Source organism: Akebia trifoliata, chromosome 14 (assembly GCF_017979445.1).
Source record: "Akebia trifoliata isolate Shusen 1 chromosome 14, ASM1797944v1, whole genome shotgun sequence".
NCBI classification, from domain to species: Eukaryota; Viridiplantae; Streptophyta; class Magnoliopsida; order Ranunculales; family Lardizabalaceae; genus Akebia; species Akebia trifoliata.
The window spans coordinates 31,907,851-31,932,943 of NC_141388.1; the positions used below are offsets into that span (position 1 = coordinate 31,907,851).

Below are 25,093 nucleotides of genomic sequence, written 5' to 3' on the forward strand. Positions count from 1 at the left end.
TATCCAATGTTTCCTTTGATTACCTATTGTTCTCTTCTGACTTGCAAATGAATTAATGTGATAGGGACTAAGTTGAGGCGTGGTCAATGTTGCTCTCTTTAATTAAGGCATTTCACAATAATAGAGAAGTACCACCACAATAAAATTAATTTATGCGTCGTGATTATCTGACCACGTGGCATACTCAATCGACACCCCTGACATGACAGGCTCGGAGACCATGGATCTTCTTTCCACATGATCACATAAAAACTCATAACACAAAAGAATTGTATGATACCATAGACCTAATCTAATCTAGTGTCAACTATAACTCCAAGAAAGTAGAAGGGAAGTTTAAAAAAAAAACCCTAATCACATGTCACTATACAAGAAAATCAAGTTTTAGCGACAGTAAAAATCGTCACTAAAAATATAGTTTTTGTCACTAAAACCTTTTAGTGACGGAATATATGTTCATCAATCTATTGTCACTATAAGTCTATGCCACTAAAAGTTTTTAGCGACATAATCTAGCTACCGTCACTATTAGTGAGTCTATAGCGATGGAAAAAAAATCGCCGTTAATGATAAATATAAAAAATATAAAAACCTTCAATTTTTAATAGTGATGGTATTAAAAATCGTCACTATAATTTTATAGCGATGGAAAATGCTGCATCACTATAATAAACATTAGTGAAAAATTATTTTCTGTCACTATTAATCCACATTTGTTAGTAATTATCACTAGTACAAAAAAGGCATTAGACATCAGTTTAAACTATGATTTCAATGTGACGATGTCTTAAGTTTGGAATTTTAGACATCCGTTTTAAATCGATGTCTAAAGTTTCATATATTTTTTGAATAATGTTTCCATTTTTTTGATACAATTGTCACTTGCAACCCATATAAATCCAGACATAGAACATCGAAGTTCTTCTCACATTAATTTATACACAAAAAGACTTGAATTGAGTCATAGTTTACAAAATTACCTAGTAATACAAAATAAATTCTTCCAAAATGAAATTTTGATCTTCTTCCTTTCAGCCTGATTTGTATTTCCCAAAAAATTTTCCTTTCCCTGATGAGTTCTTTTTTCATTTTTTTTGACTTTTCTCCTTTATTTTTTATTCCTTGAGTCATTAGGAAAGTAGACTATTTCCCTTCTTGTCTCAATTTCGTCTTCTCTTGAATGCATATATTAGTTATTTCATTCACACTCCACTTATTCTTATTAGTGTTATAGTAGATCTTGAAGGTATCGAATTGAGTTGGAAGAGAGTTGAGGATAAACTGTACTAGGAAGAAATCATCCATGCTCATTTGTAGTATTGTATGTCATGTTGTATGTCATGTTGAGGATGTGATCTTGAATTCCTCGTGTCCCATCGTACTTCATAGTCGTCAACTCAACTATCAGAGTATTCACAAGTAATTTTTTCCACGTTCTTCAAATAATCCTGTGCAATATCAGTCGAAGGTAGGGATGTCTTAATGTTATTAACAATTGCCATCCTCATAGACATCAAACTAAGTCTATTCGATCTTTTCCAAAATAGAAGTAAATTCTCTTGCTCTATCGTAACGTTTTTAGTGAGGTCCGCAGGTTTTGCATAAATGAGCACTAGGTCAAAATCTTGAACACCTAAAGTGAATTAGATAGCTCATACCATTCCAAAAAATTTGATCCGATAAGGATTAGAACGATGGATGCATGAGAGTGCAATGAATCGAAAATTGAAATAGAATAAAGACAATGCTTTAATAAATTCCTTAAGTTTTATTTGATAATGATAAACTCATTAATATCACCTAAATTTATCCTTTGGGTTAAATTAGGTATATTTATTGATCACTTATTTAATGATAATAACTAATTAAGTTATCCTATGAAGCTAATATAATTTACATAATTTATTCAATCAGTTTTATTATTTTTGGGTATCAAATCATAATTCTATTAAATTCATGTAATTCTATTACTTTATTCAGATTTTAATTAGTTAAATAAAATTCTCCTTTGAGCTAATGTTATTTATCTAATTGAATTTGCAATTGCAAATATTATTGTTCTATAATGTATCATCGATAACCATAATTTAATGTAATTTAGATATTCTATAAATTTTACTAATTTATACCACTTTGAACTTTGACAATTACAAAATTAATAGAATTTATCCATACCTAAATTGTCCAATAATATTTGATTATACTAAAATTTCCAACAATAATGATATTTCACCCAAAGAAAAAATAATAAAAATTTTAAAACACAATTTGAAAAAATAAACATAAAAAAAAAAAGGAAATTTTTTAAGAATATACAAATGATGTTTTAGGTTTCTTATCAAAATTAATTCGTGGCTTAGTGATTTAATCGATTAATTAATCCTTTATTTGAAGAATTTTATGAAATTTTGAAAAATTTTGTGACTATGAAAGACGATGAACACATGTTTTTTAGGGGGATAATATGTACATGTTTTCCAAAGTATCTCTTGCGTATGAGAAGCTATAAGTAGTAAAAGTATCCCATTTGGTGAAGAGTCTATGAATCAGACTTCATTTTTTTGTAATTATTTAATTTTTTTTCTTTTTACGAAAGGTGTTATAGACAAATATATAGATAGTAGAAGGCGACATGTGCAAAGGCACATTGGCACATGTATTTGAAGGGATTATTTGTAATTTAAAATATTAATTAAGTAAATTTTAAATATTATATTGTAAAAAATATATTTTTGTAATTTGAAAAACTAATGAACCTAATTATAAGGAGGATTGCAATTTTCTTAGTTTTTGACTAAAATGACCTTAAATATATTACAATAAAATAAAGTAGGTGCAATTATCTAAATTTTGGTGTGGAATGACTTCTTCTTTGCCTTCTCTCTTAATAATAGTAAAGATATATTGTAAGGTCACATTACATTCAATTAAAGGGCATAAAGGTAAATTTATAGATATTATAAAAAAAAATGGCTGATTCCGTAATTTTTTGATAGATGAACGACTGTTTTCCCCTTCAAACTTGACCTACTAGTCAATTACTTTCGATGTAATTTCATAGAGTCATTTGGTCTGAATGCTACACGAAGAACATAAGGCAAATGACGGAACGGGGAGACCTAGGATATAGAAGATTATAACATGTTTCACAATACAGACTTGAAAACGATAGGTTGGAAAACTCAGCCATGCTACATGTTACATCTATGTTGATGATTTTTATTCTTCTCCTTTTCATATTTAATGTGTAATAATATTTAAATCATGGTTTTCTTTTGTATGAACAACAAATAAATATGAAAGTATTTTAAAAAAAATAGATAATAATTTTTTTTTTTTTTAAATTAAACCAGATGGACATTTTTGGGTTGGGACCCAGACTTAACTTGGTTTCCTAGTTCAGGTAGGAAGATATTAATTTTAAAACGAGAAATAGTTGTTTATTGGATTTTGAATGTTGAAGCCTGGCAAGACAGAAAGCCTTATCCTTATTCGCTTACTAATTTAAAATATTAAATATTTTTAAATTAACTAATATTTTTAGACATAAAAATATTCTTAAAAATATTAAATATTTTAATTATTTCTTGGCAAATGATGAAATGTAAAAAGGTGTACATTTTTACTGGTCATGATGAATGTACACGGTTGAGTACGTGACTGATATGACAATAATATAAAATTATATATATATATATATATTTTTTTTAAAATTTTTAAATTATTGATCTCATTAAAAATAGACTTATCTTTGCACGTTGAAAAGATGATACATCGATTGAAACACTGAGAAATGTCAGAGCTAAATTAGAGACACAAAACATGTGATCCCTACAAGTACTTGTCTTCTCTAATATAGACCACAAAATGTTGGACTTATTTTTATCCAAATAAATAAATTTGATTATAACTCTTAGTTTTGCATATATTTACGACTTTTTGCCTTCCATACTCTTCTCTATATAAGGAGAGGTTAGTCTATGAAGATATCTCACAAAGATTTCCATTAAGGTTGAATTTCTCAAACAACCATTCCTTCGTCTCTCGAACTACTACTACTATTTTTTTGAGATGTTGAATCCTCAGGTGCACAGATCTGAGTTCACCCGAGCCCTCTTGAATTTTCAAAATTCCTACTTCTGGAATAATGGAAACACATCAATTATCTCAGTTCAACCAAAGAATATTACAACAACTTCGTTTAAGAAAACTAACGGCCGTTTGTATGTTAAAGCTGTTTCTCGTGAAGTAGAGGGGAAGGTGGCACCTGATATTGAAAAGTACCTTACCGTTAAAACTACAGTAACGGCCAAAATAAGGGGAGGTGGGATTCTATCCAACATCGGTTTACCTGCAGCGGTCGACGCCATTAACGATTTTATTGGTGAAACCTTCCTTCTGGAGCTCGTTAGCTCAGAGCTTGACCCTAGTAAGTAAATTTGAAATAGAAAAAAAAAATAAAAAATAAAAAAAACACAATTTTATTTATTTTTGTGGTGGTAATTAATTTATAGTTTTGAAGTTTGAACATGTTTCCTTACCTTTAAATAGGACCAACCATAGGTTCATTTCTGTTATTTTATTATTATTTTTTTTTTTTTACACATACTTGTTATAAAAAAAGGTTTAGGGTATGTTTGGAAAATGGATTTTCCAAGATTTAGAAGATACCCATAGTGTTTAAGGTAAATCTTGAAATTAACTCCAACGTTGGAATCGGTCGGTCATCGTATAGTGGCCTCAGCGACATCGTTGGCTCGGCATCTAGGTCACAAACGAGTTGTAGGAGCAAAATTGTGGGGTCAAGTTGTGGCTCCATTTCGAATTCTCTTTAGTAGGAATTGTAACTTTTTAAGTTTTTAGAGATGGTGATGTTCCAAAAGTTTCATATTTCCATACTTGAAAGCCATCCCAGATTCTCAAGGAAGCTGAAAGTAGAATCTGGGAGCCGAACCAACTACATCTGCATCTTCTACAGTGAGCCACATATGTATTTTAGATAGATTTTTGGCTTGTCTATATCTGATGCTGCATTATTTTATTTATTTTTAAGTGTCCCACTATGTTGGAAGATAAAAAAGATGTTTATCTAACGTTAGAGATGGATAAGATGGGGGTCATTTCTGAGAGTCCAATCAGGAGGATATAATGCCTAGGGGTGCATCTTGGTTTGGTTTGAAGTCAAATTAGAACCAAACAGATAAAGGCCCATTCCACTAAATAAAAATCATAATGGAACCAAATCAATCCAAATTGAATTAAAGTCATTTTGATTCTACAGATTGCCAATAATTTATAAATTGTAAGTCATAATTTTTAATGAAAAAATAAATATATAATAAACATAAAATTTTATACAATAATCAATAATTTATCCATAAAAAATCTTTAATTTATTCAGAAAAAATATTAATTTATATCCTAACTCTTAAAATAATGCATAATAATTATTATTTACATATATATATATATACAAAAGGATCAGGATCCGTGTACACATATCTACTTATATATCTACAATATGTTTTGTCCTATGTGGGCTAAAAATTTCGGATTGAATTGATTTCTGGTGAGGATGATCTCTATGACGAGGAGATCATAGAGATCATCCTCACCAAAAATCAACTCAATCTAAAACTTTTAACCTCGTATTTATGAGTTGAAGACCGTCCATTTTTTGTAAACCACTTTTGATAAGGTTAAAAGTTTTAGATTGAGCTGATTTTTTGTGAGGATGATCTCCTCATCATAGAGATCATCCTCACCAAAATCAGCTTAATCTGAAACTTTTAGCCACATAGAACAAAACACGAACACAGAACCCGGCCCTATACAAAATATTAATTTATATCCTAACTCCTAAAATAATGCATAATAATTATTATATATATATATATATATATATATATATATATATATATATATATATATATATATATATGCATAAGGGTTCGGTTCTCCATTTTTGTAACCTGGAACCGAATCACAATTTGCTCCAAACCGAATCATACCATCCCAAAGCTATCAATTTGGTTTGGTTCTCAGCTTGAACCAGACCAAGTTTCACCCCTAATAATACCAACTGCTGATTTCAAAATAATTAATGGTTGAGGTGTAAATAAAAAAATTAATTAATGGACCCTAAATGAGGGATTTCTTTCTAAATACTCCTAACTTTGGGGAACTTGATAACCTAGTTACTAAACTTTTCTTTCTTAATGCCACTCGTACCTTTTCTCTTTTACTTTTAGTTTTTCATTTTTACAATATAAGAGAAAATGGTCGAGATCAACCATTTTGTATGAGACAATGATTGTGATTGACCATTTTTAATCTTATAAAAAATATCAATCTAGGCTATTGGATGTTGTAGGCCTAGATCAACCATTTTGGATTATCTCGATCATTAGTAGTCATCTATAGATGATTGAAATCATTGAGATTGGATTTTATAGGACGAGATCAACTATTTTTTATGATAAAATGGTGGGGATCAACCATTTAATTTTAGCCACATATATTGATAATGTATATTGCCGAGATCAACAATTGTAAAATATGTTGATCTTGATGATTTTATCAAAATAGAAGTCAAGATCAACATTTTAACTGAGCTTAAAAATTTTAGAAGCAGAAAATAGGGTAAGGAGCATTAGTGCTCGAAGGCTAGGGGTATTTTCTCAGGGTCTTTTTCCTCCAATCTCAACCGTTGATGGTGCCCATCAAATCTCTTGCAGATTAGAAAATTCCTCAGAACAATAATTATACCGAGTGACGATTTATGAACGTTTTATTGTAGTTCAAAGTCTGTAATGTTAAAAGTCAAGAGTAGTGTGCCAAATGTGACAAAAGTGAGGTTGGAGTTAGATAACTTCCTAACTTCCTGAGTACAGTATCGTGATTTAATCTATAAGCCTCTTGTGGCCAGCAAACATTTGGATTGTATAAAGGTTCAACACGGCGTGCTGTGGAAGCTACTCCAAATAAGACAAATAAAAGAAAAAGAGATGAAAGATACACAACGTGGGGGGTCCAATCTCAAACGTATTAATCCCAAGGAGCTTGTATTTCTCTTCGGGCTTTTCTAATTTTGATCAAATTGAGATAAAAGGAGGAAAATAAACAAAGGATTTTTCTTTAAAAAAATACACATTTTCTTGGGATTTAGTTAAGATTTTTTATTTTTTAGATTAAAAAGCAAAAAGGAGGAGATTTTCCAAAGATTACTTCTCATTTTCTTGTGATTAGTGAAAAATATTTTAGAGACACGCTCAGAACTCCCTTAGAAATCCTTCTCCCTCCTCTTCACCCCACACCTTATCCCTCCCTCTCTTTCTCTCTTCTCTCTCACTTTCTCTCTAAAGGGTTGTTGGGACTATGGTTTTAAAATTTATTTTGACGTCTCGTCTCGTTCATGAATATGATCAAGTCTTCTCGGACGAGTTTTTCAATACTTTTGACTTAGTAGTGCATCTTATAATTGTGATGATTCTTGCACAATTTCACGCTTTCGACCATTGACTTTGTCTGTTTGGAGTGGTACGAGTATGTTATCAATTTTATTAAAATCTTGTGACCTTATTGTTCTTTGAATTGACTTATCTAACATCTTTCCGAGCCACGTATCTTTTAATCAGTTGATGTCAACCCGAACATTGCTCTCATCTATGTCTCAATTTATCACATTCATAACATGCCACAACTATTTCTTTCGACTGATTTATTATTATATGTTGTTTCTATAATCTCGTTTCTTATGTATGATTGTTTTTCTTGTGAATTTTCTAGTTTTGAAATCATTTGTCTCTTATTGGATGGTGGTTGTATTATTTATATTTCTTCTCGTAGTCTTCCATGTAGTGGGATATTTACTCCTTGATCTTTTTGGAATTTATCTTTAAAATGATGGTTAAACCTTTCTTCTATTTGTTCTTTTTTGACATTTTTATTAGTTGGCTCACCATGATCATTTAGACTTCAAACATCTCCAACTATCTTTTTTCCATGCGAGTCTAACTCTAAGATAATTCAGAAACTGATTCTATCAATCGTTCTATCTTAATAAGTTTACACGACCTAGGTAGATCTTCCCCACAAGTTTGACTCCTTATCACAAGTCCAGTTGCACTTCTACTTCCTTGCATTTTTCCTAATCTGCAAATTCAGTAATCTTTTATTAATAAAAAACAAGGCACTTATTATAATAAAGCTAAGAATCGTTCTTATAAAAATGTTAATTACTACTCTGACCAAAAATTTAATAATGGATATCATTTCCATTACTAATAAAATGAACCTAATATCTTATCTTACGCTTACTAAGCTTTACGGATTTCTAGACACGGAGGAGCTCGTACTTCCAATATGAAACTACTAGTGAGCTCGGATATCATATTTCTGATATCACTCTACGATATCAACTACTTCTATGTACTAGAACTATCTATGTCCCGAATGGAAGTTTAGTATCATATTCGTATTTTTTCTCTCACTCTCTCTGTCTAAAGGGTTGTTGGGACTATGGTTTTAAAACTTGTTTTGACGTGACATCTAGTCTCATTCATAAACGAGACCAAGTCTTCTCGAACTAGTTTTCTGATACTTTTGAGTCGTCACGTCTAACAATGAGAAAAATTAACCCTTGTTTTAAATCTTGTCCAATACGTATGAATTGTTCATCCGTTTTGTTGGTGGACAGTACCGATACTTATCGGATGAGTCGTCTAGAATATCATATACATCTTTCTTGCGAATCCCTAGCATCTGAAGTTAAGTACTTAACCTTCTCATTAAGGTAAGTGACCTTATCTATCTATTTTCTTTTCTCATCTTGGATCATATAAATATTTCATTTTTATTTCAGAAAATAATTTATTTTAGGTAGTTTTTTAGTCTCAGGCGGCTCAAATAGGAAGGAAAACAAATAAAAAAAGCACATGCCTCCTAAGGATCATTAAGGATTTATTTTCTACAGAATCCATTATTTTATGCACTTTTCTCAACGATATTAGAGGCTATCTATTAAACAAACAGTTGAGATAATTAGAGGAAAAACATAGATTTCTTCTTATTTTTCTAGGGTTATATATATTTGATAGTAAGAATACATTTCTTTTGAGAATCTTTAATAATATTCTCTCATTCTTCAATTTTCATGTTATAAAAATAAACACAAAATTTACATTGCTCGGTTATACCAAAGTCATGGATGTGAGTTAAGAAATTATCACTAAATAAGATAATGCTACAACCATATCCGAAACTCTCTCTCTCTCTTTTCGTTATCTGTAATGGATAACTAAACACCAAAATATCATATATATATATATATAAATATAGGGGGCGGTTCGTGGGACGTCCCGTAAACCAGCTGAGAAACAGATGATTGAGAGTCGTTGGATATGATGAAAACAATGGTTCGGATCGCATGAGACGTCAAATCATTTTTTTTATAACAAATGTAACGAATTTCAAATACCTCCTTCTATTTTATTTTAATTTTTTTAAAACCCTCTTCTCTCTCTCTCTCTCTCACTTCTCTCTCACTATGTAACACGAAACCCTCACATTCCTCTCTCTCTCTCTCTCTCTCTCTCTCTCTCACTATGTAATACGAATGGCGAAGCCCTCTAATTAATTTATTTTAATTATTTTTTTTAAACCTTCTTCTCTCTCACTGTCTCACTGTGTAACACGAATGACGAAGCCCTCTCATTCCTCATTCTCTTCTCTACTTATCTCTTTCAATCTTTATCCTCTATTCCCTCTATCAAACAATATTCCATTCACGGTTCCTCTCCATCCAAACAAAATACCTCACTTCATGGTTAGAAATCCCCAATAAAGCTGAATTTGTTGTATCCTCAGTGGGGGGCTCAAGCTTGCTTAATCAAAGAACAAAGTTGCCAACATTTCAGATTATATAAGTGGGGACCCAATAGAGAGAGAGAGAGAGAGAGAGAGAGAGAGAAAGAGAGAGAGGAATGAGAGGGCTTCATCGATTTGTGTTACACAGTGAGACAGTGAGAGAGAGAAGAGGGTTTTAAAAAAATTAAAATAAATTAGAAGGATGTATTTGAAATTCGTTACATTTATTATAAAAGAGATGATTTGATGTCCCATGCGATCCGAACCATTGTTTTCATCATATCCAACGACTCTCAATCATCTGTTTCTCAGCTGGTTTATGGGACGTCCCACGAACCGCCCCCATATATATATATATAGGGTCCCGTTCGCCACCCTTAGTTTTACCACACACTTTAACAAACGCGTTTTGTCTTACATGGGTTAGAAGTTTCGGAATAAGCTGATTTTTGGTGAGGATGATCTCTATGGTGAGGAGATCATCCTCACCAAAAATCAGTTCATTCCAAAACTTCTAACACCATCAAAATTGATTTATAAAAAATGGACGGTCCACGATTTTTCAACGTGTAAACATGGGGCTAAACATTTCGGAATGGGCTGATTTTTGGGGAGGATGATCTTCTAATCATAGAGATCATCCTCACCAAAAATCAGCTCATTCCAAAACTTCTAACCCATGTAGGACAAAAAACGTTTGTTAAAGTGTGTGGTAAAACTTAGGGTGCTGAACATTTCCCATATATATATATATATATATATATATATATATATGGGTCTCGTTCAGCAACAAATATTTTGGCAAAACATTTTTCAAAACATGGGTTACACGTTTTGGAATGGGTTGATTTTTGGTGAGGATGATCTCTACGGTGAGGAGATCATCCTCTCCAAAAATCAGCCCATTCCAAAACTTCTAGCCCAGTTTACAAGTTGAAAAGTTGTGGACCGTCCATTTTTTGTAAACCATTTTTGATGGGGTTAGAAGTTTTGGAATGGGCTGATTTTTGGTGATGATGATCTCCTCACCCTAGAGACCATCCTCACCAAAAATCAGCCCATTCCAAAACCTCTAACCCATGTTTTGAAAAATGTTTTGCCAAAATGTTTGTTGCTGAACATTTCCCTATAAATATATATATATATATATATATATATATACTAGATAATTACATTGGTAAAATAAAAAAGTAACAAAGAATATATTTGTTATTTCGTTAAGAAACCATGCATTTGAAACGTAAATTGAGGCTAATATTATTATATTTAAAATATTTTTAATTTGAATTTATGTGTTAAACCATGAAGCAACGGGAGAGGAGAAGAAGACGATCAAAGGGTTCGCCAAGAAGGTGGGGAAAAAGAATAGGGAGATAAAGTATGAGAGCGTGTTCGAAGTTCCAGCAGATTTTGGTGAGTTGGGAGCAGTTTTGGTGCAGAATGAGGAACAAAAGGAGATGTACATCAAAACTATCGTCCTTGATGGCTTCTCTAATACTCCAATTACCATAACTTGCGATTCCTGGGTTTGTTCCAAATACGATAATCCAGACAAGAGGATATTTTTCCCTAACAAGGTCTCTCTCTCTCTCTCTCTCTCTCTCTCTCTCTCTCTCTCTCTCTCTCTCTAACATTTAAAAATGAGGGCTTATTTATGTTGCATCCCTAGTAGTAGTTTCAATGGATTGGATGAGATCCTAAATATGATCTGATAATGTGCATGAAATTGATCTGATGGGTTGAGATGTGTTTTTGTTGTGAATTGTGGGGCAGTCTTACTTGCCAACACAGACACCAGAAGGGTTGAAGAAGCTGAGGGAGGAGGACTTGGACAATCTACGTGGCAATGGAGATGGGGAGAGAAAGAAATACGACAGGATCTACGATTATGACAAGTACAATGACCTTGGGAATCCAGATAGTAGTGAGGATCTGGCACGACCAGTCATAGGTGGCCACGTGCATCCATATCCAAGGCGTTGCCGAACAGGACGTCCTCCAACGCAAACAGGTTTCGATTGGAAATATGAGATTCTTATAAGTCTCAATTAATTTTAACTATCCACAATTATTTGATATAGGCCCTTTGTTTTCAAACTGATGACATACCCCCTTGAACTCGATCTCCTTAAAGAGACTTATGAAGATGACATAACAATACTCTCCTCTTCAAACTCTATGGCCAAAAATCCTTGATTTTTATCTCGATCAATCCAAATCTCTTAGCAAGTTATCTAACAATTTATAATCTCAACTATATAACCATAATTTCATAGTGTAAAACATGATCAAATGATTTAACAATCGTATATAATTCATTTTTGTTTAGTTATTAATTGAAATAAACAACAGTTCAAATTAAACTTCATTGAAATTCTTGATGTGGTTATATTAATCATACTTGATTTATATTGAATTAAAATATAAAAACCACCAATGAATCTCATCATCATGATCTTAGAAGAATCTTGGTTGTATACAATCAAAATTATTTTTGTTATTAAAAGTATGTTTATATTTTCTTTCATTATCTCTATTAATTTTCTTTTAAATCTTTCTTTTGCGCTTTTAGAATCTTCAACCTAGCTAATGTTGTAATCGGACTTCAATGAATGTGTCCAAACTATCTAAATCAATCCAATTTAATATTGATTCTACTTGATGTGATATGTGATCTTCAACACATTAATATAATATAAATGCACATAACACATTTCTATGATTTAAGTTATCTCTATTTATTTATTTATTTAGTTATTTATTTTTTGCTAAGCTCTAACTTATTATCACTGTAACGATAATTCATGAAATGGATTCAAGTTTCACAATGTAATGACCATCTGATTAAGCTTGTGTTAACGTTGCAGACCCATTATCGGAACAATGGAGTGGTGCCTTTTACGTACCAAGGGACGAAGCATTCTCAGATGTGAAGCAAACTCAATTTTCAGTTAAGACGTTGAATTCGGTGTTGCGCGCATTAGTACCCTCAATCCAATCGAGCCTCATCGACCCTAACCTCGGTTTTGATTCCTTCACTGCCATAGATTCTTTGTTCAATGATGGTCTCCCCCTACCTAAGCTTGAAAATCAAGGCTTCTTCAGAACACTACTGCCTCGCTTGATCAAGACTCTATCAGATGGAGTTGATGATATATTACAATTTGAGACTCCTGAACTCATTGAGAGTTCGTGCTCTCTCTCTCTCTCTCTCTCTCTCTCTCTCTCTCTCTCTCTCTCTCTCTCTCTCTCTTTATATATATATATACCTACCGAACAATTTGACCAACATGTTTTGTCCTACATGGATTAAAAGTCTTGGAATAGGCTGATTTTTTGTGAGAATGATCTTTATGGTGAGGAGATCATCCTTACCAAAAATCAGCCCATTCCAAAACTTCCAACCCATGTAGGACAAAACATGTTGGGCAAATGGTTGGGTGCTAAACATTTCCATATACATATATATATATGGGTCCCGTTCGCCACCCTAAGCTTTACCCTATACTTTAACAAATGTGTTGTGTCCTACATGGGTTAGAAATTTTGGAATAGGCTAATTTTTGGTGAAAATATCATCCTCACCAAAAATCAGCCCATTCCAAAACTTCTAACCCCATAAAAGATGATTTACAAAAAATAGACGGTCCACGATTTTTCAGCTTGTAAACATGGGGTTAAAAATTTTGGAATGGGCTGATTTTTGGTGAGGATGATCTTCTAATCATAGATATCATCCTCACCAAAAATCAACCCATTCCAAAACTTCTAACCCATGTAGGGTAAAGCTTAGGGTGTATATATATATGTGTGTGTGTGTGTGTGTGTGTGTGTGTGTGTGTGTGTGTGTTAATAACTAGTTTGTTATATACATATATATATATATATGTGTGTGTGTGTGTGTGTGTGTGTGTGTGTGTGTGTGTGTGTCTGTGTTAATAACTAGTTACAAACTTCTAGGGCATTTTAGAAATAGTGAAATAGCCTACCGTAAAATTGGTGATATTAAGTTTACCCCTTGACCGTAAGTCAAAGTTCCTTTTTATTTTTTCTCAAAGATTTAAAAGTAAAATTTTGAATTTTTTTTTTTTTTTCCAAAGTTTTGATTTAGTAATTTAAGTATTTGAAGAGCATTTTGAAAAAAATCCCAAATTTCACCATTAAATCATCACATAAACACAATCTTAACTTACGGAAAGGGGGTAATCCTGATCTTGCATTTTGTAAGCGGGTAATCCTAATGTAATCAACTTAACAGGAGGATATTTCTAAATACTCTTTAACTTTTAACTAGTGACTTGACCATATCATTTGACTTATTATACCCTTTTTTTCATAAAAGAATCTAAATAATTCAAATTTCAAAATCATAATTTGAGTGTGCATCTCTCAATCCTTTCTTTTCCCCTTTCGCAGGAGATAGATTCTCTTGGTTCAGTGACAAGGAGTTCGCCCGTCAAACTCTTGCTGGTGTCAACCCTTATAGCATTCAGTTGGTCACGGTATGATATATTTATACATGCATCATATGCTTTTAATAACTTCGACCTCCTCATATATACACTGAATGTCATAGTACATTTTTTAAAGATTGAAGTCTTATGCTCCCCCGATTCTTCAAAATCCCTTCGATTTCTCTCATACCAAAAGTGATGAATTGTGGTTGAGACAACAGTACATAGAACTTGTAGAACAAAAGGCATCTAATTCCCCTCATGAAGTTGCACTAGTCGTCTCTAACGGATTACACCTTTAGCTTTCCATTTCGAAATTGAGCAAGCATCATCCTCCGAACCTGAAAGCTGTAAGAGCATTTGAAGAAAAAAAGTATGCCTAGGAATTTGATCTATTTTTGCTCTTTATAATCTTCTTCCGTAGGACATATTGTCCTCATCCCATTAAAAATCAAACTTCATTGATAATTCTTGAATGATTAATACATGACCTCTAATAAGCTAATCGATTATTTATAAATATTACATTAACTAAGACATAGAAAGCAACTTGATATAAAGATTTTACTTATTAATACTTCCTAATGTAAATTATCCTAATTGATATGAGTCATGATTTTCTGACTCCCCCTCTAATACACGCCCCCTGACCTGGCATGGGCTAGAACCATAGATTTTTTCCCTTGGGATACACAATTGTACATCTCCATAAATATGTGCTGTTGTGTATCTTGGGGAAAAAAATCTATGATTCTAGCACATGGGGCTTGTGTTAGGGAGAGTGTCAAAAAATCATTATTCTATTGATATATGTTAAATATATCAATCTCCATAATAATCTACCCTTTGTGATGAGAAATACTAATAATGACACAATGTATTTCATGGATTTTAACACTGATAAACTTAGGGTCCAACTCAAAACCAATTGGCAATGAGTGAGAGGCCCAAGAGCCTATAAGTTGAGAGACAAAGCAATGAGAGTCCGATGTGGGACTAAACTCAACATGCTCTGCACGTGTGGGCCAAACTAGGCCAAAGCACAGGAGATATGAGCTGGGTGGCGTGGATGAGAGAAAGGCCTGCTCTAATACCATAATAAACTTGGGGGTCCAACTCAAAATCAATTGGCAATGAATGGAGAGGCCTAGGAGCCCATACGGAGAGAGACAAGGCAATGAGTGTCCAATGTAGGACTAAACTCAACAAATACAATGTACCTTAGTCTCTAACACCCTTTTGAAATTATGTGGTCCTTTGAAGAAGAATCATTCAATTGGCTTCATTAAATAGTTATTCTTGATATCATGACGTGATATGTTCATGAATTGCCGAAAATCTAATCGTGCTTATTGGCAGTCAACACCAATCTATGAGGTCCATCACTGTCGATGTCCACTTTCTTGAGTCCATTGGAGCCAATGGCTCACTAAATTAGGTCTCTCATGATTTCTCCAAGGAGCATACAGTATAGAAACTCATGACTTTTCAGATAAAAACAAACAAAGTTTCTTGAGATATAGAGGAATGTGAGATTTATTGAAAGAAAAGTAAAATGGTAGTAAAAAAGAAGGGGATTCACCTAGTCTCCCATGAACACCCTCTTGACGGATCACCCTTAATTTCTGATACACGATAATTGAGATGGATTCAAAATTGGTCCAAATGTAACTAAAAGGAGAAAATTATCCATTGAGGGAAGATCATTGGTTGAAGTCATCGTTTGATATATCAAAAAATTCCAGATGAACGATAAGGTATGTTACAAGAAATTAAGGAACTCTAGGTACATCAAAAACCTTTTGTTGGGGGTATTCTTTTCGAATCTTATATTATAATAGGTGGCGAGTGCCCCCTAAAGTTCATATGTGCAAATTTTTATTTGTTAATATGAAACTTATTGCTTTTTATTTATTTATTTATTATTAGTTATGGATTGGTAAGCGGGGGTTGAAGGCCCCCTCTTTTAGTTTCCCTCCAAACAAATTTATGCATCTTATTACAATGGCTCCTATCTGAAACTCTATTAGTTTGTTCTATAGTTATTTTAAGGGATCAATTAAATTTTTCAGGAACTTCCATTGAAGAGCAAACTCGACCCTGAGATCTATGGCCCAGCCGAGTCCGCAATCACTAAGGAACTAATCGACCAAGAGCTCAAAGGAGTCATGACCGCCAAAGAGGTATATATACTGCATCAGAACTTACAAAAGTACTAGATTAAGGACCCACAAGGATGATTAATTATGTTTAACTTATATTTTGTGCTTTGTGCTTGCAGGCCTTGAACCAAAAGAAACTGTTTATGATGGATTATCATGATTTGCTATTACCTTTTGTGAATAAAGTAAGAGAGTTAGAAGGCACAACCTTGTACGGATCACGGACACTATTCTTTCTCATGCAAGATAACACGTTAAGGCCTTTAGCCATTGAGTTAACTCGTCCACCCATCAAGGATAAACCACAATGGAAACAAGTTTACACCCCAAGCTGGGACGCCACCGATGATTGGCTATGGGTATTAGCTAAATGTCATGTTCTTGCTCATGACTGTGGCTATCACGAGCTCGTCGTCCACTGGTAATATTATGTAACTTGAATTGATTTTTTTGATTAATTAGGATTACATTAGCCCTAGTGAATACACATCATGGTTTTAAAATTTGTCCATAACTGAAATGACTTGCCCATTTCATTGACTCGTTCGAGATTCAAGATGACTTCCCTGATACTTTGAAAATCTCGGCTGAGTCTATAAGAACATGGAAACTTGGAGTTGTAGCTCCCTTGTCTCAATTCCAATTTTCGGCATGAATGGAAAGTTAGCTCCTATGAGTTACAACTCCTAAAACTCATCCAACTCTTAAATTTGGAAGAATTACAACTACTCCCACGGTCGGAGTTACAATTCCACCCTAAAGTCTACTTAGGTCTCAGTACCTATGCTCCTCAAGCCACCTCCCACGTCAACGTTCCGTATAAAATGCCCTATTGTTGCCAATTGCTAAGATCTCATCAAAATATTTATCCTCAAGTATTAACAGGTTATTTATTATTGAGATACTTACAAATCCTAAACCATTTGATTTCGTGCTTACATAATCGGGATCAATCATGTGGTTTTCCATGGGTCAGTACTTGATCCCAGCCCCACACCTTGTTGCAATGAATCATATCTAAGAATCTATTAATTGTAACACACAAGCTTCTCTACAGGCTCAGGGCTCACGCTTGTGTGGAAACTTACATAATTGCGACAAATCGACAACTAAGCACGATGCATCCTATCTATAGATTGTTACATCCTCATCTCCGATACACAATGGAGATTAACTCACTTGCACGACAAGCTCTCATCAATGGAGGTGGGATCATTGAGACTTCCTTCTCACCAGCCAAGTATTCCATGGAGATCAGTTCAGCTGCCTATGACCAGTTGTGGCGCTTTGACATGGAGGCTTTGCCTAAAGACCTCATTAGAAGGTAATTATTAATCCATGGTATCTCGAACTCTCTACTACTTAAAATAGATCACATTGTACTAATCTCTTATGTGCAATGGTGATGATCATGATGATTTTATTTTATCAACTTTAGGGGTATGGCAGTTGAAGATCCAAAAGCGGAACACGGTCTAAAGTTGACGATCGAGGACTACCCTTTTGCCAACGACGGTCTCCTTATATGGCACGCAATTAAAGAATGGGTTACCAATTACGTCAACCATTACTACCCAGAATCCGACCTCATTCAAACTGATCAAGAACTCCAAGAATGGTGGACCGAAATTCGAACCAAAGGCCATGAGGACAAGAAGGATGAACCATGGTGGCCAATACTAAACACTCCAAATGATCTTATTGAAATATTGGCAACCATAATTTGGGGGGCGTCAGCTCATCATGCCGCTGTCAACTTTGGCCAATATCCATATGGAGGTTACTTCCCAAACCGACCCTCAATTGCCCGGACAAACATGCCCGATGAAGACCCAACTGACGAAGAGGGCTACAAAAACTTCATGGAAAAGCCTGAATTCACACTCTTGAAATGTCTCCCTTCACAAATTCAGGCAACAATAGTAATGGCTGTGTTGGATATTTTGTCGAGCCATTCTTCTGATGAAGAGTATTTAGGAGGGAATATAGAGCCATCTTGGAAAGATAATTCTGCTATAAAAGTAGCGTTTGAGCGGTTTAAGGAAAAGTTGTTGGATATTGAAGGTATAATCGACGCAAGAAATGCAAATTTGAAACTGAAGAATAGATCAGGAGCTGGTGTAGTTCCTTACCAGCTCTTGAAGCCCTTCTCTGAACCTGGGGTTACAGGGATGGGAGTCCCTAATAGTGTCTCCATTTAAATATCTATGGATATAATGGAGGTTGTTTATGCAAGTTATCTTGGCTTTTAGAAGGCCACAAAATAAATGTGAGACTTGTTCAAGAAATAAATACATGATTCTCTATATCCAATTTTTCCTTTGATTGCCTATTGTTCTGTTCTGACTTGCAAATGAATTAATGTGATAGGGACTAAGTTGAGGCGTGGTCAATGTTGCTCTCTTTGATTAAGGCATTTCACAATTAATAGAGAAGTACCACCACAAGAAAATTAATTTATGCGTCGTGACTATCTGACCACGTGGCATACTCAATCGACACCCCTGACATGACAGGCTCGGAGACCATAGATCTGCTTTCCTCATGATCACATAAAAACTTATAACACAAAAGAATTGTATGATACCATAGACCTAATCTAATCTAGTGTCAACTATAACTCCAAGAAAGTAGAAGGGAAGTTAAAAAAAAAACCCTAATCACATGTCACTGTACAAGAAAATCAAGTTTTAGCGATGATAAAAATCGTCACTAAAAATATAGTTTTTGTCACTAAAACCTTTTAGTGATGGAATATATGTTCATCACTCTATTGTCACTATAAGTCTATGCCACTAAAAGTTTTAGCAATAGAATCTAGCTACCGTCACTATTAGTGAGTTTATAGCGATGGAAAAAAAATCGCCGTTAATGATAAATATAAAAAATATTAAAACCTTGAATTTTTAATAGTGATGCTATTAAAAATCTTCACTATAATTTTATAGCGATGGAAAATGCTGCATCACTATAATAAACATTAGTGAAAAATTATTTTCTGTCAGTATTAATCCACATTTGTTAGTAATTATCACTAGTAAAAAAAAGGCTTTAGACATCAGTTTAAAATATGATGTCAATGTGACTGATGTCTTAAGTTTGGAATTTTAGACATCAGTTTTAAATCGATGTCTAAAGTTTCATATATTTTTTGAATAATGTTTCCATTTTTTTGGCACAATTGTCTCTTTGCAGCTCATATAAATCCAAACATAGAACATTGAAGTTCTTCTCACATTAATTTATACACAAAAAGACTTGAATTGAGTCATAGTTTACAAAATTATCTAGTAATACAAAATAAATTCTTCCAAAATGAAAGCTTGATCTTCTTCCCTTCAGCCTAATTTGTATTTCCCAAAAAAATTTCCTTTCCCTGATGAGTTCTTTTTCCATTTTTTTGACTTTTCTCCTTTATTTTTTATTCCTTGAGTCATTAGGAAAGCAGACTATTTTCCTTCTTGTCTCAATTTCGTCTTCTCTTGAATGCATATATTAGTTATTTCATTCACACCCCACTTATCCTTATTAGTGTTATAGTAGATCTTGAAGGTATCGAATTAAGTTGGGAGAGAGTTGAGGATAAACTGTACTAGGAAGGAATCATCCATACTCATTTGTAGTATTGTATGTCATGTTGAGGATGTGATCTTGAATTTCTCGTGTCCTATCGTACTTCATAGTCGTCAACTCAACTATCAGAGTATTCACAAATAATTTATCAATAGACTTGAACTTTTTTTCCACGTTCTTCAAATAATCATGTGCAATGTCAGTCGAAGGTATGGATGTCTTAATGTTATTAGCAATCGTCATCCTCATAGACATCAAACTAAGTCTATTCGATCTTTTCCAAAATAGAAGTAAATTCTCTTGCTCTACTGTAACATTTTTAGTGAGGTCCGCAGGTTTTGCATAAATAAGCGCTAGGTCAAGATCTTGAACACCTAGAGTGAATTAGATAATTCATACCATTCCAAAAATTTGGATCCGATAAGGATTAGAACGGTGGATGCATGAGAATGCAATGAATCAAAAAATGAAATAGAATAAAGACAATACTCTAATAAATTTCTTGAGTTTTATTTGATAATGATAAACTCATTAATATCACCTAAATTTACCCTTTGGGTTAAATTAAGTATATATATTGTTCACTTATTTAATGATAATAACTAATTAAGTTACCCTATGAGACTAATATAATTTACATAATTTATTCAATCAGTTTTATTATTTTTGGGTATCAAATCCTAATTCTATTAAATTCATGTAAATTCTATTATTTTACTCAGATTTTAATTAGTTAAATAAAATTCTCCTTTGAGCTAATCTCATTTATCTAATTGAATTTGCAATTGCAAATAGTATTGTTCTATAGTGTATCATCGATAACCATAATTTAATGTAATTTAGATATTCTATAAATTTTACTAATTTATACCACTTTGATCTTTAACAATTACAAAATTAATAGAATTTATCCGTACCTAAATTGTCCAATAATATTTGATTATACTAAAATTTCCAATAATAATGATATTTCACACAAAGAAAAAATAATAATATTTCTTACTGGCAATTGAATTTATATACTTACAATCAATTGTTCATGATCAACATAATCATAATATGTTATTTAGGAAACATGATTTCAAAACATAATCGAAATTTATGACAATTAAATTAAGTAATCAAGATCTTGTGCCAATATGGAAAGATTCACAATAATAAAAAAATATATAATTTATGTTCATGATCAAAACCAAAATATGAACTATATGTTTAAGATAAAAAACGGAAAATCTAAACTATATATATTCAAGGTCAAAACCCAAATCTGAACTATATGTTTAAGATTGAAAATTGAAATCTAAATTATATATTCAAAATTGAAAATCGAAAATCTGAACTATTGTTGAAGATTGAAAACCAAAAATCTGAATTACATATTCAAGATTGAAAATCAAAAATCTGAATTATACATTTAAGATTGAAATTCGAAATTTTGAATTACATATTCAAGATTAAAAATCGAAATTCTGAATTATATATTCAAGATTGGAAACTGAAAATCTGAACCATTGTTCAAAATTGAAAATTGAAAATTTGAATTATACATCAAAAATTGAAAATTAAAAATCTAAACTAAACATTCAATATTAAATATTGCAAATCTAAACTATTGTCCAAGATTGAAAATTGAAAATTAGAATTATTTATTCAAGATTGAAAACCAAAAATGTGAACTATACATTCAATATTGAAAATTGAAAATCTGCACTATTTATTCAATATTGAAAATCGAAAATCTGAACTATTGTTCAAGATTGAAAATCGAAAATCAGAATTATATATTCAAAATTGAAAAATAAAAAATCTGAATTGTATATTCAATATTAAAAACCAAAAATTCGAATTACATATTCAATATTAAAAATCAAAAATCAAAATTATATATTCAATATTGAAAAATTAAAATCTGAACTATTATTCAAGATTGAAAATCGAAATAATTAAATAGGATGTTTGCCAAAGTTGTCAATCAAAGAACCACTCTTTAACCATTGTACTTTCCAAAATCTGTGAAAGATCCATCACCAATTATGATCCTAAGATATACTTAGTCGCCTAAGTTCTAGCTTCGATAATCCATTTTCAAGCCCAAAAGGCATCATTTAGAAGGTTGAGCTCTCCAAATATCTGTAGACACCTCATTTTGTATTCTCATGATTAACCAATTATCAACTCGATTATAATAAATCCCGATGATGGATGAATATTCTAAAGTTTTTTATTTGTTACTAGATGTGTTTCCTAAGCTCGGATGAGATATTTCATGTAAATAAATTTTAAAAATCACACTACACTTGAAAAATATGACCAAAAACATAGAAATCATCATTTTAAGGCAAAAAAAAGTTTTACGAGAAAATCATCATAAATGATTAAATTACCAAAATACTCCTAACACCAAAATGTCCTTAGAGATCACGTTATGCTTAGAAAAATCATTTCGAACATATAAAACAATAAACTAAAATCAAATAAATTATTTCACTAATTTTCATAAATTTTGATAAAATTTTATAAATTATCAAAATATTCATTATAGGGTCCACGATCATTTTATGTCAAAAACCCATAAGTGAGACAAAATAATACTCTCATTGAATTCCTTACAAAAAAAAATTGATTATGAAACATTCCAAAATATCAAAAAAAGACATCACAACTCAAAAATCTTCTTTGAGGATAAAACGATAATTTTCCAACCTTAAAATTTGAAGATCAGAAATTAATAATTATAATAGTAATTAACGTAAAGTGAAATCTTAATAAATCAAATTAAAATTTTTGAACCTATAAATTTAATTAATTAAGCTCATGGGCCAAATTTTAAGTGGTGGTCCATTTATTCAAGTGGGGCCCACCTAATATTTGATAAAAAAACCCTTCGCCGAAGATCCTAAAGATTTCAAAATAATTTAATAAAATCTAATTAAAATCTTATCTAAATAATTTAACAAGTTAGTTAGATATAGATCTTCTCTCTAAGAAACCTAATCAAATTTTAATCTTATCAATAAAGCTCTTAAAAAGGAGTCACCACCACCTAATCTCGTAGCTCAAGAAAAATCCTAGAAAATCAAAGTCAAAAACTCTCCAAAACCTTCCTAAAATCTTAAATATGGAACCCCAAGTCAATACTTAACACCCCAAACCCTAATTTTTAACCTAAAAAATACCCAAAAACTCTAAAAACACCCCAAAGAAACCATAAAAACATTCAAATCTATAAAAAAAAAAAGTGTCATCTCGAAGATTAGAAATAGATTTAACAACAAAGATAAAGCGAAAAGATTCACAAATGAACGTTCACCGTTAGTTTCTGAGAGAACCAATCGTCGCAATCACTCATATTAAAGGAAAGGTATTTTTTTTATTCTAGATTTAGACTATTTTGCAATATAAATATTTGTAAAAAGTATATATCAATTTTCTTCGAGCAGGATTAGTGCCTAACACCTTCCAATCCTATAACCCGATCCACATATCCATAATCTTTTCGTGGTTCAATGGTCCTTGTCTGTTTAGAGTCTTTTTTTTTTCTTTTTTTTTTGTTCCTAGACTATAAAATTAGGTGGCGACTCCTAAAAAAAAAAACGGATCCATATCCACAGATCAAGGGAAGTTTTAATATCTCAATTTCGAATCATTTTCCAAAACAACTTATGCGACCAATAGCATTCCAATCTTTTATGTTTCTTATCCCAAGCCCCCCTTCCTTTAAAGGGGTGTACAAATGTACTTCCACCTAACTGAATGCAAGAAATGATTCAAAGAGGGACCATTCCAAAGAAAACCAAGGGGACCAATAAACCCAATCCCATTTATCTATTATTTGTTTTTTTTTAAAACACCTTAAAGTATAACAATAATAAATCCTCAAATCCATCAATTCAGGAAACTGATCAATCAGAATTGCTCCAAAGATTTTGATCTTTTTGATTTTTCCTATAAGTCCAAAACAATTTATTGACATTGATACTCATCCAAATATAAGGTAAAATTTGGAGTTCTAAAGTAGTAAATGAGCAATATGGAGGAATGTCTCTCTTTGTGAATGACTAGTAAAACTACAACCATAAGAGGGTTTTTTAAAGACCCCAAATGTAGTCCAACGGACCCAAAAAAGAGCCTCCAAGAGACACAAATGAACTGCCAATGTCCCATTAAAGGGCGCTAGAAGACAATGGGCTTCAATAAACACACCTTTAGAAATTAAATTAAAATTAAAGTTAGAAAGAAAATTAGAAAACTAGAAATAATTTTCTTTTTAACATTGATTATTTATGGACAATTGGGACAGAATTACCAGAGGGAACACCAGACTTCTTTTTGAAAAAGAAACCTTTTCCTCATCCCCAGATGATGTGATGCGGGACAAGTTTAAAAAAGAAAACAATTTTTCTTTAAAATGGGTACATTCTCTTTCCCCACTGTCCTACCTCATAACCTCAATTCCCATAAAAGACCTGAGTTTTCTAAGATGATAGTGTGTATCTTCAAGGGCAATTTGAATAAATGAGCAAGAAATCTTTATCCTTTTAGATGCAATAATAGAGAAGGGGAGATTTATTGTACATTGAATGTATTTTACAAGAATCCCAAATAGGTTTATATAGAGAATTGCCAAGAACAAACAAATAATAATAATAATAATTAAAAAAATAAATGTCATAAAGTAATCTAACTGGTTTTAATTTACTTACAGCTCTTGTTAATTTACCTATTAGGGGAGGGTAGGAGAATTTAGACCTCTCTTCTAATCCTAGTCACTAAGTCGGAGTATGGATTTAAAACAGTAAGGGAAAACTTCGGGAAAAAAAAAAGAGGAGAAAAAATGAGAAAAAATTGGGAAAAAATGATTATTATATATATTAAAAGTATGAAAAATATATATATTCATAATGTAATATATATAATACATTAGACATTTCTAAGTTTATAATATATTTTTGAGAGAAAAAAGTATTATAGAATATCTATGTATGTTAATATGTTCCCACACCTAGTATATATATCTTAGGATGATAAAAAAAAGGT

General features: G+C 32.2%; 1 protein-coding gene across 1 annotated transcript; it reads left to right on the forward strand.

Annotated features, from left to right (window-relative positions):
* Positions 1–3,980: 3,980 nt before the first annotated feature.
* Positions 3,981–18,813, forward strand: LOC147386782 (linoleate 13S-lipoxygenase 2-1, chloroplastic-like). The gene is made up of 9 exons (XM_086423408.1): positions 3,981–4,429; positions 11,176–11,444; positions 11,641–11,878; positions 12,735–13,055; positions 14,284–14,369; positions 16,394–16,504; positions 16,603–16,904; positions 17,541–17,807; positions 17,922–18,813. The coding sequence occupies exons 1-9, from the start codon at positions 4,072–4,074 to the stop codon at positions 18,682–18,684; spliced, it is 2,715 nt and encodes a 904-aa protein (XP_086279534.1). The 5' UTR covers positions 3,981–4,071; the 3' UTR covers positions 18,685–18,813.
* The last annotated feature ends 6,280 nt before the right edge of the window (positions 18,814–25,093 follow it).